Genomic DNA, 18,979 nt, shown 5'->3' on the forward strand with positions numbered 1-18,979 from the left:
ATCAGTTTGTCTGCAATAGTTCATGGGGATGAAGGAAAACCTGAAGTGGAAACTCAGTGATTGTGTCTGTGTGCTTTGACCTGCGTGGTGGACATTACCAGAAACCTCTCAGAGCTTCTCAGCCCTCTGTTTTCTAATGTGAGACCATTTGAAGTGAAATTAAAGTTGTGGGAAGTTCAACTGGAAAGAGGAAACACTGAGCATTTTCCTACTCTGTAAAATGAAGAGCCTGTTACGGCATCTGAACATGCTGCTCATTGTGAAAACCACTTCAGGCATTTGGTGAGTTTCACAACATGAAGAGTAAAGAAAAGGAACTGAACATATTAGCAGTTCACTGTGGACTCAGCTAATGTGCCTGACAACCTTCAGCACAAAAGCACTGAGCTGCAAAGCAACAACCTGCTACTGATTCTAAATCAGAACACGACCAGCTACCTCAAACTCTCTCTGTCTCTGAAGCATCGACATCTCTGCGTGTGTATCTCGTAGCATCTGACGGCGGTGTCAAAATTATGTTTTGATGCGTAGCTCACATAAGACTGGAGTGAAAATGCGCATTAATATGACTTCGTCTTCAAGTTATGTGGTTTACACTCACGCATTTCCATTACTTTTCACACATCCTAACTATGATAGATAAACCGTCTTTGTAGGCTATGCAGACTAACAAGTTAGGGGCGGATTTCATGCACTGTTTGTTTTTCATTCGTAGGAGATAACGACAAACAGCGTTCCTAATTTAAATAACGTTTAAATAACGAGATATTTTCAGGAATGATAGACAAGATGTAAAATAACAATTTAATGAAAACCCAATTTCACCAATATTTTGACTTTCGTCCTATTTTCACGTTTTCCTGGAAAAGTGCCAGCGGGTTTTCCTAGGTTCCATCACATATCAGAGTTGGCTTTGTAAAGTGTTAGCTTTAATATAGCAAAGCAAAAATTTCCTCAGCTCCACAGACGTTTGTGTTATTCTAATTTTCATGTTAACAAAAACTATATTGTTAAGTTTGATTAATGAAGCGTCACGTTTCTTCAGGCTTCGGTCATGATCAGCATTATTGAATTATATATCATGATAAATATCGATACTGATCAATATGAATATGAAGTTGGAACTTTTGCTGAACAGTGGCCACAAGTGGTGATTACAGAATACTTGTCCAATGAATCTCCCCAAATCTCCCTACATTCTCCTAAGTCATTCTAGTACTTCTGGCTGATTACAGCTCAGCTCAGGCTGAAGCTGGGCGGAATTACAGTACAATGGGAATGACGTGCAAAGTCACTTGACACCATGTAGCAACGACAATGATAAAGGTGTAATGTATCACACCCTAACATATGCAACACAGCTTAGATAGAGGGTGAGATAAAGCACAGTCAGTCCACACCCAACACATACATCACATCACCTGTGGAGGTGCACTTTGACATCACACCACAAGTGGAACGGGATCAAAAGAAGAAGCAACAAATATGTCTTCTACTAGTAGAAATTCTTATTTTTTCTCTTGAAATTAAACTACAGCCTGAATATTAGTGGATTTCTGAGGCTGATACCTATGTAGCTCTTGGAGAATTCAAAAAGATGTTAACAATACATGGGCCAATACTCTTTTTTTCAATAAAAACAAACCGGCACAGATTCCTCAAATTTGGTCAAGAGTTAAAAGTACAACCAAGACAATAAGCAAAAGTATTTATAGCTGAAGAACAAACGGGTCAGTGATGAAATCATTTAAACGTTAACCCATGACATGCTAAAACATAACGGCACGAATAGAGAAAACTCCTATACTGTAGCTAGCTTAGGTCAGTCAGTCACACATCAACAGCTAGCTAAAGTCTTCAGAGGCACTCATGAATCCGTGACATTCCTTTACCTACATTCTTAACCTAATTGCTTAGCTAGCCTTGTTGCACAGGCATCCTGACGATCTCGTGGTTAAGACGTATACCGTGAGACCGAAGTTCCTGGTTCCATTTTGCCCTCTGTTGTACGTCATGGCAGCTCTGCCCAAGCCTCCTGGCTATATCTCCTTACCTCAAGACCCATTTTCCTGTGGCAGGGTGTGTTTTTCCAGTGGGCAGGAATATTCAGCTAAGTGGCTTACTCTCGGCACCATGGACACACTAAAGTAGATTTACCGAAGAAATTTGGGATGACAGGGCAGCATAACTTTATCATCACCACATGTTTTCAATTTCACAGGGTATTTACCAACACTGATGATCTATAGTGGCACAGACCTCTTTTTGTTTCAGAAGCAGCTCGCATGTGTCAGGCAAACAGTGGCGTGTAAAAGAATGTTCTTTGCTACTGAGCTCGGTTAGAGAAATGAATAAACATACTTCAGTGCATACAAAGGATGGTCATATTGGAGAAGATGGTATTAAATAATGCGGTTGGCAGAACAGAAAATTCAGAGACTGAATTCAAAGGTTTTATCAGCTGGAGTATGACATGAGTTAGTCCGGAGTGAAATGTAATAAAGGAACAGTTTCTTAAACATCCACCGCCGCACTGATGGTGTCTCTAATACAGTCAGCACTGCAAAAATCAGAGTGACAACCTATCTGTACGGCTTTTCATCCCCATCTCACACAGTAGAAATGCCCTAAAATACATACCGCGGGAAACCGAGGATGTTTTTGTATTGGTGCTGTCATTTTGGTGTAGCTTTAAAACATTATGTCGATTGATCGACTTGTCAATGAACAAAAAAAAAATCCAATTCCATTATCGTCACCATCACTTCATCGTTTAAGTCATTTTTAAGCACAAGTTTCTTGTTGTGACAACACGCCATCCTATCGTGTTATGACGAGAAAGGGTTGTCCATTTGATTAAATGACAAGATTTAACAAGATAAAGAGATACACTGACATAGCGAGACAAGTTTTATCTCTGGTTTTAGCACAGGGCCGTAATAAAGTAAAGGCAGTGCATCTACAGCAGACATGCAGCGGGGGGCGCTGTGGGGAGTTGCTGTTGATTACTCTTTGCTGTCATGTGAGACGTTAACACTGCGCAGTGTGAGGCTCTAAAGCAGCAGACATACAGCAAGCAAAGGGAACATGGCTGTACGACCCAACGCTCAACTTCAAGCAGCAGAGTGGAAACACTTTACCAGAGCAGACACAGACACACAGACACAAACATTTTCTACATCATGCCATGTTAAATAAACTGAATTTAAAGAAGCTGGAGAAGAAGAGACTCCTGCTGTCCCTGCAACTCCAGCTCAGACAAGCTGCTGGAGGTTTAGTCCAATCAGCTCGCAGCTCGATCAAGGACTCCGCTATTACCCCTACCCCCAGGTGGATCCCGTATACAATAGTTGACCCTTTACTGGTTGTATTTGAGGGCTTTTTGATGAAAATTGATTATTACTGTTGGGTGAAAAAAATAAGATATATTTCTGCTACTTTTTGGGAGTAGCTGCTAAAAGGCAGCAGTCGTGAAAATGCTAACATGCCAAAACAACATGAAAAATATCTTGTGATAGCGCAAAAAAAATTTCCTTTTTGACTTTTATCCTGTAAACAACTCATCAATAAATAAATTAAAAAATCGACAGGCTAATCAGTGATGAGAATAATCATTAGTTGCAGCCCTAAACTTTGACACATAATTAATCGACAACTGTGATAACCGACTAACATACTGGTTCTACCTTCTAAACAGTAACTATTTGCTGCTTTTCCCAGTTCTGTATCAATGCAAATTGAATTATTTGTCACTGTCAGTTCTGGTACATTCTGATGTTTTTTTTATCACTTTTATGACACTTTAATCAATCAATCAATAGAATAACCAGGGGCGGCTGGCCCATAGTGGCGATAGTGCCACTCCCTCCTTAAGCCACACGAGAAAAAGAGAGAGAAAATAGTTTATTTTGCCGGTCTCAGTCTTAATATTATTGTCCAATCAGCAGCCTGAATATTGCTGTGACTTCAGCAGCCTGAATATCACTTTCTAACCAGAAGCCCCGACCCCTCGGGGCGATTTCAGTCAGATTGAAAATCGCCCCAGGCACTCTCATAGACTTACATGTTGAGATTTTTTTTTTTTTTTTTTTTTTTCAGTTTTTGGACCCTACAATTAATTTCTATGGGCTCCAGGAGGGCTTGCCCCAATGTGATTTCGTCATACGCACTGATGCGTGCTCAGACAATACGCACAGCGCGTGCACAAGTTGGGACTCAGGAGACTGCAAGATCAACATGGCTAGCAACTGTATCATTGGCCTTGCTTTCCATGGAGAGAAAACTTGTCAGGAACATGCCTGATTTCAGTGAGAGGGTAATTGATCACTGCCCTGCAATTGGCTGGCGACCAGTTCAGGGTGTACCCCGCCTCTCGCCCGTTGACAGCTGGGATAGGCTCTGGCTAACTATTAGCTATAACTAATGAGTGGAATAGTCGGCCATGAAAATACTTGCTGCAGTCCTATGTTGGTGTGGTCAAACATTACATACGGATAAATGCTAACTGTTAGCATCTGACAAGCAATCCTTCACTTGCACAACACAGAGGGCTGAAGTAAAAAGCCTAAACTGGAGTATGTGGGTTAGATGTAGATACTCATATCAAATTAAATTAGTGTGCAAAGCTAACTGGATATCTGCGTGAAAGCCCCTCCTCCCCTCAGTCTATACCTCTGTGATGTAAGCAGGCCGTGGGACCTCAGAGACTGGGTTAGCGGCTGCCTCCACAGCGCTTGTTATGTAACTGATTTTCATGGGGAGAGAGACTGGTTTTCTTTCCTGCCTCTCCCTCTCACCCCCCCCCGCCCCCCCCCCCCCGCTCTCTATACATTAAGCCTCAACCTCGGAAAACCAGGACACCGCCTCGCAGCAATGAGCTATGGCAACTGAGGGGAGGGGGAGGAGGGTGTTAGCAACAGACGTCAAAGGAGGTCACGTCTGGCTGCAGGCTGAGATTACGGCTTTGTATGAATGTATACATACATACGTGAGTATTCCTGCGTGGACTTTCTTCGGTTTGTGATTCATTCCAGTCATCCTGAGAGGTGTCAAACACATATCAGCTGCAATTTTTGCTTTACTTATCTTAGCATTGTGACACTGCTTGTAAAGCTGCTTTAAAAAGAAATTAGGCCCACTCAGACCAATATTTTTCTTCCAAGAAAACAAGTCTGAGGGAAGGACGCGCAGAGGCTAATAAATCTTTGAAAGGTTTCTGAAAACTAATAAAAACCACCGGCTACCTTAATCCTAACTGGGTTACTGGGGGAAGCTCTTGTAAACAACTTGAGTGAGAGTGCTTCCCGTGTAATTTTATGCAGGCCACTCTTCTGCACTACTGGGAAATATCACTTCTGGTTCCACATTCATTGTTGTTCTACACTCAGTTCTGGTTACGCGAGGCTTTTCCATCTTGTCCACCTCTCCGGAAATGTTTGACACATCTTGACCGGACTTGAAGATTGTCGGCGAAAAGACGAATGAGAAATGGGTCAAAAGTCACCTTCAGCTGGGGAATATTTCTTGCTCACGAGTGAAATGTGGAGTGATGGCGGCTCATGTGAAACGTGCACAGCGCCTGGTGGAGCAGCTGTTACCGCTGCTGTGTTGTGCAGACATTCTGATGTGAAATCCCCTCGTGTTTCTCACACATTATGCCTAACCCCTGCACGCCACTCTGATGTTTGTGCCGGCCACCTACCCTAAACCAGGGAGTCTTGAACTGCCACTCTGGGCCCGAAATGAGTTATGCAATCACGCCTGATTGGTCCACAAATGAAGGGGGTGATGCTGCCCTCATCCTGGAATTGAAATACAGAAAAGAAAATCATTAACAACACAGTCCTTCTCTCACACACCTCTCACCTCAGTACACAACATAACAGAAAACACCAGCCCTCAGCCTGCAGGAGCACCTATAGGCTGGCAAACACATTTCATATGTCGTGCTGTCCTATGCATGATTCATATCAAGTCTCCAGGAGCGTTTTAAGCACACTTTAGCACACACAGACCTACTTAGACAGGTCACAGAAACGGAATGTGAACTGTGACTGCGCAGTAAATCAAGCGTATCTATATACATGTCTATGAACCGCAAGCATCTTGGCACAAAGATCTGTCTCTGTACCTTGCCGGGGTGTCATCTCTCACATGTCCAGACAGTACAGCCATGTAGGGCAGAGTGGAGGTGAACAGGTTTCTGATTGCAACGTTCATATAGTTCCGACCTTAACCGTGAACTCAGCCCTACCTGACCCACGTCCCGCAGCGGAGCGACAGAGGAAGCACATGGCTGTCATGCGGGTCACACTGTCTCAAAAGGCACACACAGGTACATACAGTACACCGGCCAAGCTCCTTTGCATGAACCTATTGGTACAGTACAGTACGCAGGCCGGCGCAGCGCCCGGGTTGACGTGAGGACAACCCTCACGGTATAGCTACCGCCGCCCCGTAAAGACGCCTCCACTGTGTTTCATTATAGTGCAAATGCAACAAAATGACACACTCACCAATGTTGGACTTATGGTACAAAACCGCCTCCTGTACCGTCAACATAAAGCCAGTGAACAAGGAACAGCCGGATTAACACGTGAAGGAAAAGGAACAAATACGTAGAAATACAAGCTGATAAGCGCCTCAAACGGCGTCGCTAATGGCTCTCCCGGTGGTGGCCCCCTTTCAGTCCGCTATCAGGTGCGAGGAGACGGGAGCGCCGTGTCTGCCAGGGACTGCCAAAGCCATGGCCACGGTCTGCAGGAGAACTCTACAGCGTTTATTTGCTTTCTGTGCTCGGTCCTCCCCCCCTGCCTGTACAGTACGGGTGAATGCGGGTCAGGAGAAGCGGAGCTGCCGCCGGGGATGATTCATCACCGTCATCAGGCTCCACACCGCCCTCTACCGGTCGGAGATGAGTACTGTCGCGGGGTTGCGTAATCCCGAGAGCCTGAAGACTTAAAGAGGAATCACACCGCGTCCCCCAGCAGCCAGTCAACAGCAAAACAGGTGGCTGTCAGCGGTGGACAAAGCATTCACGTTCTTTAGCTGCTTAAACTGCGGTGCATAACATCTAAGTACTGTTTGTATTACACTTTTATGCTACTTTCACTCCATTCCAGAGAGTTTAGCTCCCATCATATTATATAACTATTCTTATTTCACTGTGCTACATTTGCCTGACAGCTGTAGATATCAGTTGATTGTAGGTATAAAACATATAGCCCGATTCTCATGTAGAATATGATGCACTGTGATTCATGAAATAAATGTACCAAACCCATATAAAGTATTAAAGTTAGCTCCACACATGCTACAGTATCAACATGCTGTTTGCATACTAATGCAGCAATGATGATAATCCAGTACTGCTCTGAAAGAGTACTGTTTACTTTTTAAAGTGGCTGTAATCAATATTTTTATCACTTGACAGAGGGAAAACAATGTAACAGTGTGCTGGTAGTGATGAACCTAACCATACTTTTACTTAAATACAGGATCTCATTATTTATCCCTCCACTGTACTACATGCAAAAATAGCAAAATTTTAAAAATACTTTCAATGAAGGTCGAAGAAAGTAGCAGTTAAACAATATTCCACTATAGGTCAAAGTCTGCCATTCAAAATCTTACTTGTGCATCTTAAAAGTTTGTACAAACCTGTATCATTACTGGTAAATCAAATTAGGCTATAAGTAGCATTTTACTGTTGTTGGTCAAAGAGGAGCTAATTTGAACTTCTGGTGTGACTGTTGACTGTTTAATCTTTAAGAAAACATCATGCATATTCTAAGATGATCTCTATCTCTTGCTTTGTGTGCTAAATCTTTACCAGCAAAATAATTATGGCTGTAAAATGAACATACAAGTACAAAGGCACACCATTGGCCTCTGAAATGTAGCACAGTAAATGTATAGATTCCAAATAATTGACTAAAGTAGAACAGCTTGAGTTAATGTACTACTGCAAACTTCTGGGGAACTGCCTTAAGTATGAGGTAAAACATTTACTAACTGTTGTCCAGATTTGTAGTCAGAAAAAGGAAGTAAAGGTACAGGAAGTACCTTGACAGAGATGAAGCAAGCAGAGGTGGAAGTGAAGTAGTCATATACTGTGAGTGTTGTGCAGACAACAGCCCTGCACAGGCTCTGTCCGCAATATGAATATTTAACGCAGAGCTTTCATAAATCCCACATGAATCAGAAGTAGCCCCGAGTTTTATGTAGGAGTGTTAGCCTAGGGCTAAGATGCAGATGTGTGCAAAGCCATGTTAAAAAGGGCTTATCTCTCTTTTCTGCTTTCTGTCACACTGAAGCCATGTGGCCTTTACGTTCTGAGGATCCCAGTCCTCTTCCACACAACCCTGTTATCCCGATGAACTGAATGGTGAGAACCCACAGAATCAGCTAAACCTGGTGTTCAGAGAAATTAGCGGTGGTCAGGCAACTTCGAAAAGCGGGAAAATTACTTTTCTATTATTTATTGTGTGTAACACTAATTTTGTTGATAGTTTCACCTGCATATATCATTGATTCATCAATAGATAAATGAGACAAGCAGCTGGATGTTTCTTTTTCCTGTGCATCTGTGCTTTTTATTGCAATAATACATCTTTATGTTGATAGATATTTACACACACACACGCACATCCTCAGTGGTTAGAACAAAACAAGAACTTCGGACAATACGCACTGAACACGTGACATGAGAAAAAAACCCACAAATGAACCACCAACTGTCTAAACCTGGATTCAGATGCACACACGCTGAAACACACACATGCTCGAGTTCCAAAGCATGTTCTGCCAACACACACTCACCCACGCTCTTACACACTGGACACATGCAGCATTTAGTTCTCCCACACATGCACAAGAGCGGACACAAGCTCAAGTTGAGATCAGAACTAAAGGTCTTTTGAGTTGATGTTAAAAGTGCTGAATATTTTTCATCTTGAACACTGATGATGCCAGAGCGACACTAGCTAGACTGAACTGTACTGTACTCAACGCAGACAGACAGGCCAACAATCCAACATTTACGTTCACTATTAACCTTACAAAGTCAACATCTCCGGAGCAACAGGGAGGAAGAATCATACTGATATAGTACGAAATAGACTTGAGATTGATCATTTAAATGATTCTCATGATATACTGCATTTTGTCTATATATACTATTTACAGAACATGAACAAGTTACAGACTGTATATTTAAAGGGCTTACATTTACACATGGAACAGCTTCTTCTTTTTTTTTTAACAGCCACTACAGATTCACTAAAAGCCTCTCATAGTTTCACATCTGGAATATTCAAAGGTCTTTGGGGTTTGGTGTCTGGATGTACTCTGTTTCTACGGCTTGTGTTTGTGAGGATACATATCACACTAACAACTATCTTTAGCAGGACACGAGATATGCAACAAATACAACAAACACTATAGCCAAAAACATACGTGACTTTTTTTTTTTGTCATTTTTACGCACAATGCACAAAACAGCACTTTTTTTTACAATCATCTATTGCAATTTCTTTACAGATAACAGGTTTGTTACAGTACAACTGCCAGTAGTTTGCTGCGATTTGTCGGGAAGTGAAGTTGATGATGACGAGTCGGAGGACAGTGAGACATGCTGAGATAAAGAGGACTCATGTGTTCCTCTTTTTTGACCAGGTGTGTATTTAGTTAAACAGACAAACGGATGGATCACTGGGTTCTCCTCCTCCTCCTCTTCCTTGTTTTGTCCCATGGGCGGCTTGTTGATTGCAAGAGTGTTGCTTCATTCCTCCAGCCTCTCTACTCATAGAAGCTGCGATCACTAGAAAAAACAAAGAACAGAATGGGACAGACAAGCCTTGTTTCAGTTTCTTGTAGGTTCTGTTGCGTTACTCCCCCAACCCCCCAACAGAATTCATATGTAAGAGGGGTCCCTGTGAACAACCCTCAACAAACTCCAGTGTACTCACACAGCACCAGCACAATGCTGGGCGTTGTCTTGAGTAACATAAAAAATGATGAGCAGGATTTAACAGGCTATAAAACAAGAAGAGCCACAACATAAAACCATCACTCACCGACCTCTTGACACTACTGCACTATTGATGTTGCATATGACTGAATAGATTTATTTTATTGACATTTTAATATCATGGCAAGTCTCAACACTCCAACACACTGCTCAGAAATAGCATTAGAAGACTTGTGGAGCATTCACTCCAGCCATCTATTCTAGCTTAGGGTTGCACCAGCTGTTTGGAAATTCAGTATGAAGGTTGCATGTAAAGTCCTTTTCGAATTATTTTTCACTCACTTCTCTTATTAAGTCCACAGTCAGATATATAAGAGCTTTAAGAAAAAGTGTCCCAATTGTTATTACGACTTGGACGTTGACATCAATGCTATTTAGGAGTTGGAAATTCACGCACTTGCAATAACCTAGACCTAGACCTATCATGCATTTCTCTGAAACATCTGCAGCACCATCCAATAATAGGAGGTCACTGTAACTGTAGTTTTTCTTCATCTGCTTAGTTTTATGGTGGCCGACAAGGGCAAACGCGCTGCAAACGGCAAAACGCTGCAAACACAGGAATGATGCAAAGCCAAAAACACACAGCTTGCAGCGTTTTTTTGTTGCATTTGTTTTATGTGTTTGTGTGTTTTTGGCTTTGCATCATTCCTGTGTTTGCAGCGTTTTGCCGTTTGCGGCGCGTTTGCCCTTGTCGGCCACTGTATAGTTCACATAGAGAAATATGTGTTTCAGCATTTATGCAGTTTACAATGAGCAGGAAATATCCAAATATGCTAAGCTAATTAATGCTAGTTGTTAATTTAGTCTGAAAGTATGAAAGTATATGAATTTAAATCTACAGTACATCAGTACCACTGAGTAAGTGTCAGGTCTGATGTGTCGATCTTAGATCATAATATCTCTTTTATTCCATTTCAAATCTAAAGTCGTAAGAGTCATATACTAGCAAGCTAATGCTAGTAAATTACGTTAGCTATGAAACAGCTAACCTGGCAGTCACTCAATGTAAATATTTAGTAGTAATTTATCTCTACATAAGAACTTGCGTTCTTGTGTGTGGTTTGTGAGATGTGACCCATTCTAATTTAGTAATATGTTAATTTCATTTAGTAAACAATTAGCGCACTGTGCTAAGTGTGAACTCACAAAGAGCTGTTGCAAGCGACTGCTGAAACCTATACCTAAAGGCCTTTTCTGCTTCCAGAGCAACACTGAAAGTTACATTGAAAATACAGCAAAAACCCAAACACATAACAATGTATAGAATCACTCCTGTTGGAAATGCTATAAGCATGCTGTGATGATTCAAAAAACTGCCTGTAATAATAAAACAAAGATGGAGTAAAAATTCAATGCTTGCATGTCATTTGGAATGTCATGCTATACAAATTACATAAATCATAAAAAAAAAATATTATGAATGACAGTGTCAACGGTAGGGACGGGCGTATACGATGTAACACACACTGAGTGTACACATTTTCTAATGCCATGTAACAATCCTTTTTGCTAATCAACAAAATGTGAAGATGCTGTGTAACAGATACCACTAAGTTAAATTGCTGACTTGACAACTTGTCAGTCTTAATATCTATCATTTTCATATAAATGTCACTTGTGAGCTCGCTAGTTACATAGTATGACTTTGAACTGAGTGAGAAATGAATTGAAGTGAATCAGTTGTACACATTGAAAAATGCGTACCCTCAGTGCAAACGCTTTCCATGTAAAATGTACTGCGCACACCAACACACCATTAAAACACCTACTAGAAGCTGAAATGTGTAAAATACTAATGTAATAGCTAAAAGGCAAAGGGAGGGTTTGTACTCCTAACCTTCAGGCACACATCTCATTACTTTGCTGTTGATCTTACCAGTGCACAGAGAGAGTAACCGACAGCTTAAATTCGGATTTGATCGCCTTCATGCAACCTGGTGATTGCAAAATAAAGCCGTTAAGGTCAATATTGGTGAGAGGAGGTCACTGATCGTCAGCATTTTTCTCCACTGTTAGCACAATGAGCATCTACTCTGCGTGTGCATTATGGAAACACAGTCTTTAAAATCAATATGTATTCTTGTGTGACATCACTGAGCTGTGTATATTCTGTTAATGATGTTTGTGGAAATAAAAACATATTGACACATGATGACTAAAGACAAGGAAGATGGAAGAGGGGAGAAACAAAAATAGCTGAAGAATAATAACAAGAAGTTGATGGAGGGTGTTGACAAGCAATGACACTGAATGAGATTGGTGCAGGACGGTTGTACTCACGCCCCCTCATCTCGGAGCAGAGACAGGAACTTGGTCACTCTGTATTCCTGTTCCATCTAAGGAGGGAGAGGAGGAGAGAGATGGAACAGTCTGTTGACAGCAGAAAAAAAGAGAGGGACAGCCACCACAGCTGGTGCCATCGTGGAGGTCCATCAGAACACATAGAGTAACTAAATATCCCCTGTTGTCCAGTGATGTGATGGCAAATGTGATCGGAGACAGCAAAGCAGTCTTCCTCCCTCAAATGTCAATAATGACTGGCATGTTAAATGCCTGTATTGTGCTCATGCTTGTTCATAAAGCCTGCTCAGCTGGCAGGTGCTTTTGGTATTGTGGGAGCATTCAGTATCACAGAAAACCTTTAAGGGAACAGCTTCAAAACAATGCATGTCTTTTTCTGAGTGTCCAAGTTGATCCATGCAGTCCACTAAAATGTGTTAATGTGGAGAAGCTGCATCATTAGATTATTTCATACAATTCATTTGTGTGCAGAGTCAACAGGAAGTCATGTGGACCTGGAGGAAGTTTCAAACACACATGCTCACAGCTGGAGAAAGACCCTAACGCGTGTGCTCTGTAGGCTCAGAAATGCAGGAGCTCATGCATCTCATGTACCTGGAGCGACATTTCAATGAGGACGAGGAGTTTCTTGATGCCGATCCAGACTCGCTTCCCTTTGAGCTGCTGCGCGATGCTGGCCCGCTCTTTGTCTGTGAAGCTCCCCAGCAGCTACAACAACAACAACAAAGAAAGGTGGAAATTTTCAAAACCGCCTTCAAAAACATCCAACCAAAAGGCAAAAAAAGAGAGAGCATTTACATTTGAATGAATGTCATGACAGTAGTTTCCCCTCCTCTGCGTGTGTGTGCGTGCACATGTGTATGTGTTTGTTAATACCTCTAATGCATCGACTAGCTGCTCCTTAGTAGAGATGTTGGGGATGTGGATGGTTGTGCTGAAGGCGTCCAACATCTCCATCTCCTGCAGCACATCCTTCCTGCTGGTGGTGCCAATGATGAGCAGCTTCCGACCCTGGGGGAGGAATAAATGACTCATTTTGTCCTTTGTGAATTACAGTACATGGAAAATTAAATTTCCCATTTACTCCTACAGGGGATGTAAATCTGTAAAATGTGTCACAAATATATAGTTGGACGCTGAAATATTTAGCAAACATTGCTCAATTGTGAATTTCATATTTTAGTTGATTTGAAGGGGACTATTTTCAGTGGTGGATTAGAAGACATTTGGTGGTTCCCAACCTTTCGGATATGCAGCAGTGAGCTCCACCACCTCTACACCTTTGATGTGTAAAATTGGTGGCATTTCCCTTTAAATTAAACTTCGATCTTCTTGCAACCCTTCATCACAGGCTGTCACTTGAAGGTGTCCCGTTCAACCAAAGTACTCAGAACCCTCCAGATTGATCTTGCAAGCCCATGGGGGGTCCTGAGCCCTCAATTGGGAACCACTGTCCTGGTGTATGTATGTCCTCAGTGTGGCTCATTGATGTGTTTTTAATAGTTGTTGGTCAGCAAATGGATCTCTATGGCACAGAGGATATACCATGCACAGGGTGCAGATACACTCTGACCTTTGGTGGAGCTTTCTTCAGCAGCACCAGCAGAGCCTGGAGTACCAGGTTGGAGAAACGAGGCCCGATGGGGACGTAGTCCAGTAGACGCTCAATGTCATCCACCACCACACAGCTGAGCTGCGACTTATAAGCATCATCAAAGACCTGAGACGGAGGAAGGGAGGGAGGGATAAGCGAATCAAGAAATGGATAGTGGAAAGAGAGGCAGGGTGGATGCAGGAAGACATTAATTGGTGGATAAAGCAAAAGGAGGAGTCAGTGGTGAAAGGGAAGAGGCAATTAAACAGAGTAAACAGTCATATAAACTATTGTTTAAATTGATATGGTTCATTGTTTGCTGACATACAGCATGGGTTAAAACCCACTGCAGCACTTACCTTTTTGATTGCCTGGCACTTGGAGATCTCTGAGTGTCCAATCATCTTGTCTGGAGAGCAGATCTTAATGAAAGGGAACTGCGAGTCCTCTGCAATCTTAGCTGCCAAGGCTGTCTTTCCACTGTGCGGTGGTCCTGGTGGGGTGTGAGCGTGGTGAGATTAGATGAGAGGAGGGGTACAATTTACTGTCTGCATGGGTTTGTATTTGTATGTGTGAAGCTTTTCAAATAAAAATGTTTTTTACATAAAGCATTTTGAATGTCTGAGAGCAAACACAGAGGGCAGCTGCCTGGAGCAGCCATCATGGCTAATTGCATAAGGGTCTACATGAGGGTCAGCGAGCACGTATGTTCACGTGTGAGGCTGTGCACAGCTTTCATTTTGCATGTGTTCATGTTGGATAAGTCGTAGTAAACTGTCTTACCCTCCAATAACACAGTCACCAGCGGTGTGCGATCACTGTTCTTTGTCTGCTGTACCAGCAGCTCTCCATCATCCAGGACATGAGTGACTGGGTCACCCCATTTGATGATGCCATTCATGATGTAGCTGGCGTAATCCTCCTGGTTTGTACCAAACGCCTAACAAAAACACAAGGTAGTGTTAGGAACTGCGTTTTTCCTTTTCAAACTACAGGGTTACAGTATACTGTATTCTGCAGTCAGGAGCATGGAAAAGGACCTGGTACATACAGGTTTAATGTCATTGTTGAGGGATCCCATGAAGTCATCTCTGGTGACCTGCAGCTTCTCTGCTCTCTCCATGTCCACTTCCACTGTTGATGTAGCCTGGAAAAGAATACACACATAGTGTCCTCAAAATTCACACAATGGAATGAGAAAAAATTGTGTCTATGACATATATGCAACTTTCTGCCTACAATCCCACAATTTGACACACTGTATAAACAGGAAAATTTAATTATTTCAGTGTTAGAAAAAAAACCATTACAGTAGAAACAGTTAAGTGGGAAATGATTATTCTTATAAATAGCAATCCAACCTTGATGTGTCGGTTCATGGCAGTGGACTGAGCTGCCCTGACCAGTCCCTCCAGCTCTGCACCGCTGTAGTTCTTGGTTTCCGTTGCCAGTTCCTTGATGTTGACATCGGGAGCGAGCAGGTTGAAGCTTCGCATCTTGTTGGTGTGGATGGTGAGGATCTGGACACGACCCTTCTCATCAGGCAGACCTGAGGTAAAAAAAAAAGATAAGATAATAAAAAAAGAAGAAGAAATCCTACAAAAAGCACATCTTGCTTAAGAGAAACAGTTGGCAGTTGGTTTTAGACAAACAGCAGCAGCATTTTGATAATTATGAAGTCCCAAAGCAGAAAAAATGTAGTAAAAAGCTACCAGACAAGTCAAAAATAGAACTGAATACAGTAATAAACAATACTGTCAGTTGTGGCCCTTGAAGATAGAAGCATGGTGGCTGTGGACTTACTTGTTACTAACATTAGCTTAAGTTGTCAGTGTTAGCTCGATAGCTAAATGCTTCAGCCACTGCTACAAGAGTTAATGCACTGATGTTAGAACAGAATGCAGTGCAGCACATCCTGTAGATCACGTGTGTCAAACTCAGGGCGAATCCAGCCTACTAACTTTAACCAGAATGTTAAGTTGAGCTGTTTCTGAAGAAAAAAGAGAGGGAGCTGAACACTCACCAATTTCCATCTTGACCTCAAACCTGCCAGGCCTCATCAGGGCGTCATCTATCAGGTCAGGCCTGTTGGTCATACCTGGAGACAAGGAGAAACCAGCACTGAGAGAATGGCAGGAGGGAGGGCTGATGTATGCGGTATACTGTCTGTCCCCTTTCTAACTTCAAGTCAAACTATTCACTTTTTATGCTGCTCCAAAGACACATCATTTTAGCAGTAGTTTTTCCTCAAACACAACTACCACTTTATGGTAAGTCAGTGCAGTTCAGAGAGATCGGAGAATCTGACTTGGAACACTCTTTTAAAGGCTGTCCATCGTCATTCCCAAATCCAGAAAGAAAAACTAACATAATGTGACACAGTGAGACCACCAAGAGCCTCCAGGGCAGCTACAATGCTGCTATGTATAGATTCTTCAATGTCTGGAACTGAAGTCTCCTAATTGGCTGTTGTGACAGTGATGGTGCGAGTGCTGCCTAACAGAGTGCTCTGAAGCAGCATTTCAGTCATCATGGAAAGTAAAATGTCATTCGACATTTGAAAATGCGCACAGAAACTGAATATCACTGGAGGGTTTGCAATCTGGGGCCATTTCACAATAGCAGTGTTTCACCAATGATTTTTGAGCTCCTGCTGTGCTCATGCGTATGTCACAAGTAGGCCGCATGACTTGATGAGTGAAACCTGCCAGTACTCTACAATCACTCTAATGAATGAAACAGCTGGTGAGGATGGTAAATGGGGTGAATCATTGCCCTCTGATGGTACTGACCGATGACCAGGATGTTGTTAAGCTGCTCCACGCCGTCAATCTTAGACAGGAGCTGGTTGACCACAGTGTCGTGCACGCCCGTGCTGCTGGCGCCCGTGCCTCTCTGCTTGCAAATGGCGTCCAGCTCATCAAAGATGATGATATGGAGACCACTGTTGGCTCCCAGCTGGAAACAGGTCCAGTTTAAAAATGATCAATTCGGTTTCGTTTTCTTAATCGAACATTTAGAAAGGAACACTGAGTGTCTCTCACCCTCTTCTGCTCTTCCTCTGCCTCGGCGAACAGTTTGCGGATGTTGGCCTCAGACTCTCCCACGTACTTGTTAAGGATCTCTGGTCCATTGACGATCTTTGGCTCACGGGCGTTGAGCATCTTGCCAATCTGCCTGGCCATCAGTGTTTTACCACAGCCTGGAGGCCCAAACAGCAAGATGCCCTTCACGTGCTTACACCCTGGAACAAAGAAAGCAGGCCGGGATGACAAACACCAAAGGGAAGAAAAAGGAAAATGGAAGGAAATAGAGTAAGGTGGGGGCAATGAAGAGTAAGAGGAAAGGGGAAGAGAGGAAGAAGTCAGAGGAAAAAGCAGGGATGAGGCAGGAGAGGGGGAAAAGACATTGGAAGGAGAAAAGATGTATGTATGCTATAAAATAGTTTTTATGTCCCCAAAGCCAGAGGGAGAGGAAAGTTAATAAAATGAATCATAAAACCATCAAATGAATTCTTTGTTATTGTGTGTGTGTGTGTGTGTGTGTGTGTGTGTGTGTGTGTGTGTGTGTGTGTGCGCACGTGCGTGTGTGTATGAGAAAAACAAGTAGCTGCTCTTGTACTGTGACTAACCCTGTTTCCTCCATCATCTTACTGCATATTACATTTTGCTGCCGTGGGGAATACACAGTATATAAAATTACTAGCAAGGTTACACTAACCAAACTGTGTGATCCATAATGTAAAATCAATTTTTGCTATAATTAGATCGGTTATTAGCTTACAGTAAAGGCCAAAAGTAAATGAAAGTACCTACATTACTTACAGTGTATGTCATACGAGGACAAAGGAATATCAAATCTTAGAAATCCAGAGAAAAACAAGGATATAATGACCAAAAAATATGAAAAGTCTCAAAGAGAAAAGCGAGGATGGAGGGGGACTCTCACCCATCTGCTCCACAATGTCAGGAGGGAAGACTCGGGACGCAAAGGCTCGGCGGAAAATGTCTGAGAATTCCTTGTCCAGACCTCCAATTCCCATCTTCTCAAAGTTCCAGTCTGGGTTGATGATTGTCTGTCTGGCCTCCTTGGTCTTTGCCTTTCCTGTTAAAACACATGAAGGAACAGCTTGACCAGAAAAGCACAGACATATATAAGTTAAAACAAGTGATCACATGAGTACAAAAGAAGTGCTGTGAAAATAAACCATGCTTCAAGATGTAGTCAGATGGAGAGGAAAGGGGGGTTTCTGCAGATACTGACTTAAAAACCACAAAATAAAAGCCAAGTTTGGTCTATCAGTCCTTCTTGGCCTTTTCCTCAGCAAACAGTGGTGTCTTATGAGGTGATGTGGAAGATGATACAAGAATACTGTAATATGTTACTGCCACCCTGTGGAGGACATAGATAAGTACATGACAGTTCGACAGGCCTCATATTATTCATGCAGCACCATGAGTTTACTATGATCATTGTTCAGCACTAAAACATCTCAGCTTTTAAAAACATTTCCTTTGTGTTACATTTATGAAACTGTTCTGACTACATTCGCTCCTTCAAAACCCAAATCCTGAGGTCGATAAAGTGTGGGAAACATCAGCTGCCTGTGGGAAGAATTTAAGAACGTACCAACAAGTGTGAGGGATGAACTCTCTGCCTTCTCAAAAATCACCTGGCTGTTGCCCACCATCAGCCCGATGTCAATCTGTCAGAGGAAACAGGTTCAACCAATCTGTGCTTCATTCAGAGAAGTGGCATATCCACAACTAGCTTCCTTCATTTAGCTACAGGGTGACATCTTGTAAAATGCAAGAGGTGCTTTACTCATCTATACATATCAACATCTGTGGGGATTACTGGTGTCTCTGTCCAGAGATCACCTGTCAATCAGACACTTGTGGTGAGGAAATGCAGAAAAAATCCAAAAACCCCATCAATGCAACAAATAAAACATTTATACACGGTGTTATTTGCAGCATTTCTGGTTTTGAAGAATGGAGAATTTGTCTTGCTTCAACTCATTCTGCATTCCTGAACTGGGAGGAAATTGT

At 42.4% G+C, this 18,979-nt stretch overlaps 2 protein-coding genes across 6 annotated transcripts in view; both read right to left on the reverse strand.

Annotated features, from left to right (window-relative positions):
* LOC139343282 (thyroid hormone receptor alpha) overlaps positions 1-6,883 on the reverse strand; it is a 107,622-nt gene extending 100,739 nt beyond the window's left edge. For both annotated transcript variants that reach the window (XM_070980813.1, XM_070980810.1), the window contains exons 1-2: positions 6,516-6,883; positions 5,702-5,801 (exon numbers count right to left, since the gene is read on the reverse strand). The gene's annotated coding sequence lies outside the window, so the exon portion shown is untranslated. The remainder of the gene's footprint in view (positions 1-5,701; positions 5,802-6,515) is intronic.
* Positions 6,884-8,567: 1,684 nt separating this feature from the next.
* Positions 8,568-18,979, reverse strand: part of LOC139342996 (vesicle-fusing ATPase) — a 35,383-nt gene continuing 24,971 nt past the window's right edge. For 2 of the 4 annotated variants that reach the window (XM_070980362.1, XM_070980360.1), the window contains 15 exons: positions 18,558-18,633; positions 17,877-18,032; positions 16,973-17,172; positions 16,721-16,886; positions 15,952-16,026; positions 15,290-15,477; positions 14,980-15,075; positions 14,712-14,868; positions 14,288-14,421; positions 13,908-14,054; positions 13,211-13,345; positions 12,929-13,042; positions 12,314-12,369; positions 11,910-11,967; positions 8,568-9,820 (listed from right to left, as the gene is read on the reverse strand). In XM_070980362.1, coding sequence (XP_070836463.1) covers positions 11,937-11,967; positions 12,314-12,369; positions 12,929-13,042; positions 13,211-13,345; positions 13,908-14,054; positions 14,288-14,421; positions 14,712-14,868; positions 14,980-15,075; positions 15,290-15,477; positions 15,952-16,026; positions 16,721-16,886; positions 16,973-17,172; positions 17,877-18,032; positions 18,558-18,633 — 1,731 coding nt within the window. In that variant the 3' untranslated portion in view covers positions 8,568-9,820; positions 11,910-11,936. The remainder of the gene's footprint in view (positions 9,821-11,909; positions 11,968-12,313; positions 12,370-12,928; positions 13,043-13,210; positions 13,346-13,907; positions 14,055-14,287; positions 14,422-14,711; positions 14,869-14,979; positions 15,076-15,289; positions 15,478-15,951; positions 16,027-16,720; positions 16,887-16,972; positions 17,173-17,876; positions 18,033-18,557; positions 18,634-18,979) is intronic. The other 2 variants (XM_070980363.1, XM_070980361.1) reach the window with 1 other exon arrangement.

This window comes from Chaetodon trifascialis, chromosome 15 (assembly GCF_039877785.1).
Source record: "Chaetodon trifascialis isolate fChaTrf1 chromosome 15, fChaTrf1.hap1, whole genome shotgun sequence".
NCBI classification, from domain to species: Eukaryota; Metazoa; Chordata; class Actinopteri; order Chaetodontiformes; family Chaetodontidae; genus Chaetodon; species Chaetodon trifascialis.